This window comes from Balaenoptera borealis, assembly GCF_965194805.1.
Source record: "Balaenoptera borealis genome assembly, chromosome: 17".
Taxonomy (NCBI): domain Eukaryota; kingdom Metazoa; phylum Chordata; class Mammalia; order Artiodactyla; family Balaenopteridae; genus Balaenoptera; species Balaenoptera borealis.
Window position 1 is genome coordinate 2,648,404 of NC_138876.1, and position 8,332 is coordinate 2,656,735.

The 8,332-nt window shown below is 56.6% G+C and overlaps 1 protein-coding gene across 5 annotated transcripts in view; it reads left to right on the forward strand.

Moving 5' to 3' along the window:
• Positions 1-3,883, forward strand: part of SLC45A4 (solute carrier family 45 member 4) — a 74,246-nt gene extending 70,363 nt beyond the window's left edge. For all 5 annotated transcript variants that reach the window (XM_082364881.1, XM_082364878.1, XM_082364882.1 and 2 more), the window contains 3 exons: positions 215-314; positions 1,255-1,466; positions 2,831-3,883. In XM_082364881.1, the coding sequence (XP_082221007.1) occupies positions 215-314; positions 1,255-1,466; positions 2,831-3,193 (675 nt within the window). In that variant the 3' untranslated portion in view covers positions 3,194-3,883. The remainder of the gene's footprint in view (positions 1-214; positions 315-1,254; positions 1,467-2,830) is intronic.
• Positions 3,884-8,332: the final 4,449 nt, after the last annotated feature.

Consider the following 8,332-nt stretch of genomic DNA (forward strand, 5'->3'; position numbering starts at 1 on the left):
GACTCGGGGCAGGAGCGAGGCCGGGGGGGATTGCGAACGATCTGCCACAGGTCCCGGCCTGGGCCGAGGCTGCTCCTCCTCCATGTGGTGCTGCCACTGTGGTACACGGCTTGCCTGCCGTCGAGACGTAAATTGCGACGTAAATGACCTCCTTTGCCCGGAGGTACAGCGCACTGTCCCCACTCCCTGAACCCCAGTCTCGTTTCTGGAACAGGCTCCATCCAACTCGACTGCATGGCAGGCCTACAACGCGGGCGTGAAGATGGGCTGCTGGGGCCTGGTCATCTACGCGGCCACCGGTGCGACTTGCTCAGGTAAGCGGCCCCCAGTCAGGTGAGCCGTTTGCCTGGACGTGCTCCATGACTGGAAAGACCGGCGGGCGTCCTGCTCTGTGGACGGCGGGCCTTGACCAGACAGGGCCACCCCTCAGGGACAGCAGCGTTGAAATCCACTCATCCTCATCTTGGGAATAAGCCACCTTAGCCTGATACCGGGAACCGGTGTCCTGAGACCCGCCGCGGGCTGTCCTCTGGGCAGGCGCCTGCCCAGGCTCCTCGGGGAGGGGTCTGACCACGGCTCGGGGGGTGGCGGCGCTGCAGGAGCTGTGCCCCCAGCCAGGATGCCGGGGGAGGTTGAGGCAAGCATCCTGGGTCCTGCCTGAGCGCATACCGTGTGTTTGCGCCCTGCCGGAGGAGACAAGCAGCGTTTCCCTGGGCTCAGCTGTGTCCTGGAGGATAGGGGGTGGGAATGACAGGCTTCAGTCCCGGGAGCGACATGCCGGCACACCTTCTGGAAACGGGGCAGAGCCGCAGTTAGGGGTCTCCTGGCTGAGCCTGGGCCGGGCCCCCTGCCTGTGCTCTTACCTGAGGATGACCAAGATAACGGCCAGGGGCAGCAGGCAGCCTTCATGACGGTCACGGTGCTGCCGATGCTTTAACAGAGGACTTCTCAGGAGGGCTGGGTCAGGAAGGGTGAGCAGGAGTCTGTCCTTCCAGACCCAGAGGGGGTGGTTGCTCGCGAGGAAGACCAGCAACAACTCAGTCCTCGAGGCAGGACCAGGCACAGGGCCCCAGAGGGTGCCGAGTGGGCCTGGATCGGTGGAAGGATCAGGAAGGCCTGACCTTGCAGGGTAGGGAGGCCCCAGGGGGCTGCAGGATAGCACCAGCTTCCTGAGCCAGGCTGAGCGCAGCGGTAGAGGGAGGGGAGCGAGTGGGCGGTGCCTGTCAGTCACTGTGGTGGCCTCTCTCTCTGCAGCCCTGCTACAGAAGTACTTGGACAACTACGACCTGAGCATCAGGGTGATCTACGTGCTGGGGACGCTGGGCTTCTCCGTCGGCACAGCTGTGATGGCCATGTTCGCCAACGTCTACGTGGCCATGATCATGATCAGCACCATGGGCATTGTCTCCATGAGCATCTCCTACTGCCCCTACGCCCTGCTCGGGCAGTACCACGACATCAAGGAGGTGTGTGGCCGGTGGGGGCGTGGGTGGCTGGTGGGTGAGGTCCTGGGGCAGGGTCACCAGCTGTGGGCGGCTCTAGGGTTCTCACCAGCCCTGCTGCATGGGACATTCCAGCTCACGTCTTCCCTTGCACTTGCACCCTCGGCCTGTGGCCTACCTGGGGTAGACTTCGTGTGTGTGGTCTAAGGTAGATCAGAACTTTATGGCTTCCCCACAAAGGATGGAGATGGCCATGTGACCCAGTGTCCCCACCCGCACTGCCGTGTCGTGATCGTCATAAGTCAGGTGTCTGTCTGGGGGGATCTCTGTATTCTCTTCCATGGGTCTGTCTGTCCTTAGACAGATGATGCTACACTGTCTTAAGTAGTTTTATAATAGGACCTGAAACCTGGTAGTATAAGTTCTTCAACTTGGTTCTTCAAGATTGTCTTGGGTATTCTTGACCATTTAAATGTTAGAATCAGCTTCTGGGATTTTTTTTTATTGGAAACACATTGATTACATATATCAATTTAGAGGGAGTTCAAAGTTTATAGTATTGAGCCTTTATGATATTCCCTAAATATGGTGTATTCTATTAATTGTTATAGTATATTTATAGATTCTTCTGGGCTTTCTGCATACACAATCACATCATCCATGGATAATGAGCTTTATTTCTTGCTTTCCAATTCTTTTTAAAGACAATACTTCTGTTTCTCATTTGTATTTTTTTTCTTAATTAATTAATTAATTTATTTATTTTGGGCTGCGTTGGGTCTTCATTGCTGCACGCAGGGTTTTTCTAGCTGCGGCGAGAGGGGGTTACTCTTTGTTGCAGTCCTCGGGCTTCTCATTGCTGTGGCTTCTCTTATTGTGGAGCATGGGCTTTGGCGCGCGGGCTTCAGTAGTTGCGGCACACGGGCTCTAGAGTCGCAGGCTCAGTAGTTGTGGCGCACGGGCTCAGTTGCTCCGCGGCATGTGGGATCTTCCCGGACCAGGGCTCGAACCCGTGTCCTCCGCGTTGGCAGGCGGATTCTTAACCACTGCACCACCAGGGAAGCCCCTCCAATTCTTTTTTTTAAAAACATCTTTATTGGAGTATAATTGCTTTACAATGGTGTGTTAGTTTCTGCTGTACAACAAAGTGAGTCAGCTATACGTATACTCCAATTCTTAATAGGTTTAATTTATTTTTCTTGCCTTATCGCAGTGGCCAGAACCTCCAATACTATATGTTCGATAGAAGTCGGGTAGGGACGGGGACAAACAGGCTGAGGGGAAAGGCAGGTTTTGTGTCCACGCTTCTGAGCTAATGTTCAAACCCCGGGAAGGATGATCGACGGCTTGACCCCCGGCCCTCACGCCTGTGTCCTCCTCTCTTGCAGTACGTTCACCACAGCCCTGGGAACTCCAAGCGTGGCTTTGGCATAGACTGTGCCATCCTCTCCTGCCAGGTCTATATCTCCCAGATCCTGGTGGCCTCCGCCCTGGGCAGCGTGGTCGATGCGGTCGGGACTGTGCGTGTCATCCCTATGGTGGCCTCTGTGGGCTCTTTCCTGGGCTTCCTGACGGCCACCTTCCTGGTCATCTACCCAGAGGGGTCTGAAGAGGCCAAGGAAGAGCAGAAGGGCCTGTCCTCCCAGGCTCTGGGCGAAGGCGGGAGCGGCAGCATCGAGAAGCCCACGGTCCTGAAGCTGTCCCGGAAGGAGGGCCCGCAGGGGCTCGCGGAGACCGAGTCGATGGTCTGAGCCGCGCCCTGTGCACACACATTCCAGGGCCCGCAGGGAGGCGGGGAGGGGCGGGGGACACCGCCCCTGCAGGCTGGCTGCTGTGGCCTTAGCGGCAGCGCAAACCAGAGTGGAGGCTCGGTAGTTGAAGGGTAGCTTGGCGCCACTAGGCAAAAATACCACATTAATTACTTTTTCCACAATTAAAAAGAATCATTTGAAATCTTTTTTTTTTTTAATCGAAAAAGATCTTTTAATTTCAACTTTGTCTTTTACTCTGCAGGTATATTATTCTGCATGTTTTAAAAGTATAAACCAGATTTACAACATAGACCATAAGTGATTTAGAAAAAAATAAGATTTTTGCATTTCTAAAGTTATAATTGAAAACAAAAAATATCTGATGTATTTTGCTATATCGTATCTGAATTCTTCAGATAGCAGTCATGTAGTCAGTGACTAAAACATTTTTATCAAATTTTTTTCCCTGTGGATGCCTACAGGTATTTGGACGTTCTGTCAGATCTCATCACATTTTGTTGGTGCTGCAGCTTTTGGAGAGTATTTTTCTCTGATTACTTTAGAAAAAAAAAAATTTTTTTTTTTTCTTCTTCTTCTTTTTTTTTTCCCTGAAACTGTGGTTTTCTTGGAAGAACAGCATCTATCTCCTGTTTTCCTCAGAGTCTGCTGCATTGTGCCCGGGCAGCCCTGTTCGTGGGCGGCGGGCAGCAGTAGTAGTGACACCAAAGCCAGGAGGAGGCAAGGCCCCCGGGTTCTCGTGGGGTGACCAGGGCAATTCACAAGGGCCAATTCCAGACACGCCGCCCAGCGGGCTGGGATGGGCCGCCAGCGCCGGGGTAGCCCTTGAACTAGCAGACCTGCCCCTGGCTGCGGGCCTACCTGTGTGTTGCTTGCTGCCCGTGCTCAGCCCTCCTGCCCGTCGTCCTGTCCGAAGTTCCCTGGAGAGGCTGTGATTCTCGCGTTGCACTTTGTCTTTAAACCATTTGTGGGGTAAATCACGAGGGCAGAGTTCCCGGTGTGGCTCTGCCTCCAGTGCCCCACCGCCAGGCCCACACGCCGGACACTCTGCACCCTTCTGACCTCTGCGCCTGCTCTCCCCGCTGGCCACTGGAATCAGAGCCACCTCACAGTGAAGAAGTGGGTCTTGGGATAAAAAGAAGGTCGGTCCGGTCCACGGGTCAACTCGGCACGGTGTTTCTGGTTTCAGCAGAGAACCAAACTCAGGCTCCGGGGAAGCACGGTCGTCACATGCTGCAGCTGTTTGGAAATGCTTTTCAAACCACACTCTCTTTATAACTAAGCAGTTTCTGCTTTTCTTCTTTGGAACGGTCAGTCTAGGTTTACTGATCTCAGGAGAAAGAGGGAGGCCTCCCGCCCATTACCCGGATAAAGTGAGAGAGGATTGTAATACTTCGCTGCCTCAAGTTGATGTTTTTTTAAATAAAGTACTTTAAAATGCATGAGAATCATGCTGCAATATGATCATTCTAAAGCAAACATATATTTCAAGATGAAATTAAGCAGTTTTTAAATAAACTACTTGAATTTTCTGTGTGTTGAAAGGAATAGCCGTGTTTAATGTATTTGACCAGCCTCTGGTCTTGCCCTGTCTCTCCGTTGCTGGTGGCACTTTGTAGGTTGTGATTTGTGCCCAAGGAGCAGCGGTGCCTGTCCATGTCGGATGTGTCCACAGGCCACGTGTCCTCCCTCAGAAGCCCAGGATCACAGAGAACCGACCAGAAGACGGGAGTGTTTTCGATGGCATCATAGCTGGAGCATGGCCTTGGGAATCTCGTGCTTGGACGGGAAAGTCCTTCCCACCACTGAAGGCCCTCTCGGTGTTCCCGAGGCCCCCACTGACCCACCGGCCATCCGGTGTGTGCTTCTCAGCACCCTCCCCCTCGCCCCCCCCTAACCAAGCGGGTGCCCCCAGCAGGTCACTTATATGCAATTCAGTGGCCTTCATAGCTTTCGGATGGTAGGTCCTCCTGCTGTGATTCGATCGCAGCCTGCGTTTAGCTGCTCCTCGAGGGGTCTCCTGGCAGCTAGAAAACAGGGAGGCCGGAGAGCAGAGAATATGGGGGGTGGCGGGGATGGTGGGGAGAGGGCCACCCCTCGCAGGCCCGCCCCTATCCACAGCCATCGCTCCCTTCCAGACCCAGGGCCCCCAGGGCCCAGCTGGGGCTTGATTTATAGGAGCAAGAGGGGCTTGTGGCGAGACCACCAACCTGAAGAGCGTGTTGACCCTGGAGATCCCAGCCTTAAACTTGACCGTGATCTGAACCAGCGAAGACATCAAAGGACATTTGTTGAAGTCACTGTTAGGACAAGAACCACGCTGGAAGGTGCTTGTGATAAAGGCCCGCGAAGGGAAGGGCGTGGCCACGATTGGCGGCTCCGTGCAGAAGTGAGTGTGCTGCCATCGAGTTCTACGGATTTCAAAGCCCTTTGGATGTTTGTGACCAAAGTGTGTCTTACTGTGTCGGTCTGGGAGGGCAGGTGCCTCGCTGTCTGGATCAGGAGCCGTCACGGAGCCGGCCTGCAGCACTGCCCTCCCGGCCCCTCGCCTGGGGGCGAGCAGGCACGGCGTGAGCACTTTCACCTCGGCTCCGTCCTTGCAGTGAGGTTATTCCCAGGTTGCACTGACTGGAAGCTCTGTCGTCACCTTGTGTCTTAAGAAAAGCTGAGAGGCAGGGCGGGCGGGCTGCCTGCAGGAGGCGGCGTTGCCGACCATGCCTCGGGTGTGTGTGTGCTTCCTGTCGCTGTGCCTCGGGGCGACGTGGGGCGACTGCCGCAGAGCCATCCTCTGTGGCCTGCTAACTCGAAAGGTCCTCTGTCTGGTGCTCGGGCCAAGGGGACTGGTCAGGCCGTGACAACCCCTGGGTAGGCTGGCCGGGTGGCTGATGCTGGAGGTGACCCTGGAGTTGGCCTTGTGGGCCCCGGGGGTCTGCGGGCACCGCTCAGGGCCCGGTGCCCCTGAGCAGAGGGCTTGGCAGGGATTTGGTTCGTCGCCGTGTCGTATAAATGGACTTACTACCACAATAGGGTAACATAGGTCTGGTTTGCACCCCTGGTTCCCTATGAAAGTCCGCTGAGTGAAGAATCTTTCAAAGCGATGCCGCAAACACACGGCAGGGGTCTGCCCCGTGCGGGAGTGCCCCCGGGGGGAGGCTCGAGGGGCCATCGGGGTCGGCCAGGCGGGACCTTGTCCCCGTTCTGTCGGCAGGGTCAGCACTGCGATGTTCCCCGGGTGGCTGGAGGGCCCCTGAGGTGGGGGGGACCAGCAGTGTCCCCCAGAGGGAGGCAGGACGGCTGGGTCATTGGCTCCAAATAGTCCTCGGGTGTGTTTTCTTAAAGGCACGAGTGTGTGGAGGCGTAGATCACTGGCCCCCCAGAACCCCAAGGTGGAGCCTCTGAGAGGCTGCAGAGGCAGGAATGGCTGGTAGAGCTTGTGGGGAAGGGCCGTCCTCTCTCTCTCCAGCCTTCGCCTTCCGGGCACCACAGGCCTCTGTAGCCTGGGCTGAAAAACGCTCCGGGAGGTGCCAGCCGATCCCTCCTGCGGCTGAGGGCGTGCGGCAGCCAGTGACGGGGACAGCTGCGCGGAGCAAGGCTGTCAGACACCAGATTCTCTGGACGTGAGCCACCTTCGAGCTGTTGGGCTTCCACCCGGGCTTCTGTCCACCTTTGGCCGCCCCAGCTGGGAGCGCAGGCACCCCTGTGAGGGGCCTCCTGGGAAGGTTGCTGCCAGAAACGGACGTGCCCGACTCTTCGCGTTCCATCTGCAGGCGGCTGCTTCTAGGACACACCATCCATCTTCTGCCCGCTTCCGGGCCTGGGGCCTCAGGCCTGCCTGACAGGGCTAACGCGAGGGTCCACCCCCTGAGCGTTCCTGGGGCACAGCTGTCAGCGGAGTGGTGTCGATTCAGCGCGGCCCTTGCACAGCCGGTACGTTTGGGGGCTGTTGTCATTACCTCCTCGTGGGGAGCCGCCCATCGCCATCCTGGCCCCTTGGCCAGCCCATCCTCGAGAGTGGCCGCCTCCACTGGGCCCTCCACCGAGCTGAGTGCCCACCCTGCCCTCTTGCCCTACCCCGGGCTGCCAGGGGCACAGCTCCACGTGCTGTGGACCGAGACTGTCTCTCTGGGTGGCAGAGTGACCCAATTGTTGGAAATGCCTCTTGCTGCCAGAGAAACTCCCCAGGCATCTCGGAACAAAACTTATTTAGTTCCATTGTGAACTGGCCACAGGACAACTTTTTTTTTATCAACTTAATTAAGTTGGAGCACTATAATAGCTCTTGCTGATTTTAGCAGTGATATAAGTGTGTGTTAAACACATAACGTTTTATGAGGAAAAGGGATTATAAAGAAAAGTAATATCGCACATCACTTAATTTTCTTATTAGGTGGGCACAGGCGGCCTGGTGTTTGTGTGTCTTGATGCAGAGCCCTAGGTCTTGGGGCTTCTTTCCGGTTGATGTGGCTGCTTGGCGCCCTCTGCCCCATCCCTGTGCGCAAGGTCCTGTCTGTGTAACACGCTCACTTTCCGGTGTAGACCAGGCTCTCCCTATGTCTGTTTCGCTCTGTCACTCTGTGGTTGAAAGTTAATAAACCTTTCCCTGCCAGGTGACAGCGTGGGTGTGTCTGTGTCACTTCTCCAGAGCCCCTCCCTCTGCCCTCTTGTGGCTGGGCTGTGGACCCAGGCCCGCCCCCTGCCCTCCTGGAACCTGGGTGGGTGTCCATGGTGGGGAGGGCAGAGACGCCCCGCTCTGACCAAGGGCTGCCAGTGGGTGTGGACTAGGTAAGGGCTCCTGAAGTGTCCCCAGAGGCTCTCCCAGCCCCAAACCTGGGGGCCCGTGTCAGAACTCCCAGGCCCTCCAGGGTACCTGCCAGAGGCGAGGGGGTTGGGTGGGTGGGTGGGGGCGTCTCAGCTCGGCCCACCTCACCTGGCTCAGGTGGGCTTCAGGCTGAGCCAGCCGGTTATGATAACCACCCAGCATGCTGGTGACCTGTTGCACTTGGCAACAGAAGAAAGGAAGGGGGAGGGGCTCGCCCAAGGTCACGCAGCCGGTGAGAGAGGAACGCTGGATGGGTTGATTTGTTCCGAGGCTGCTGACCTGCAGTGGGGCGCAGGCTGGCT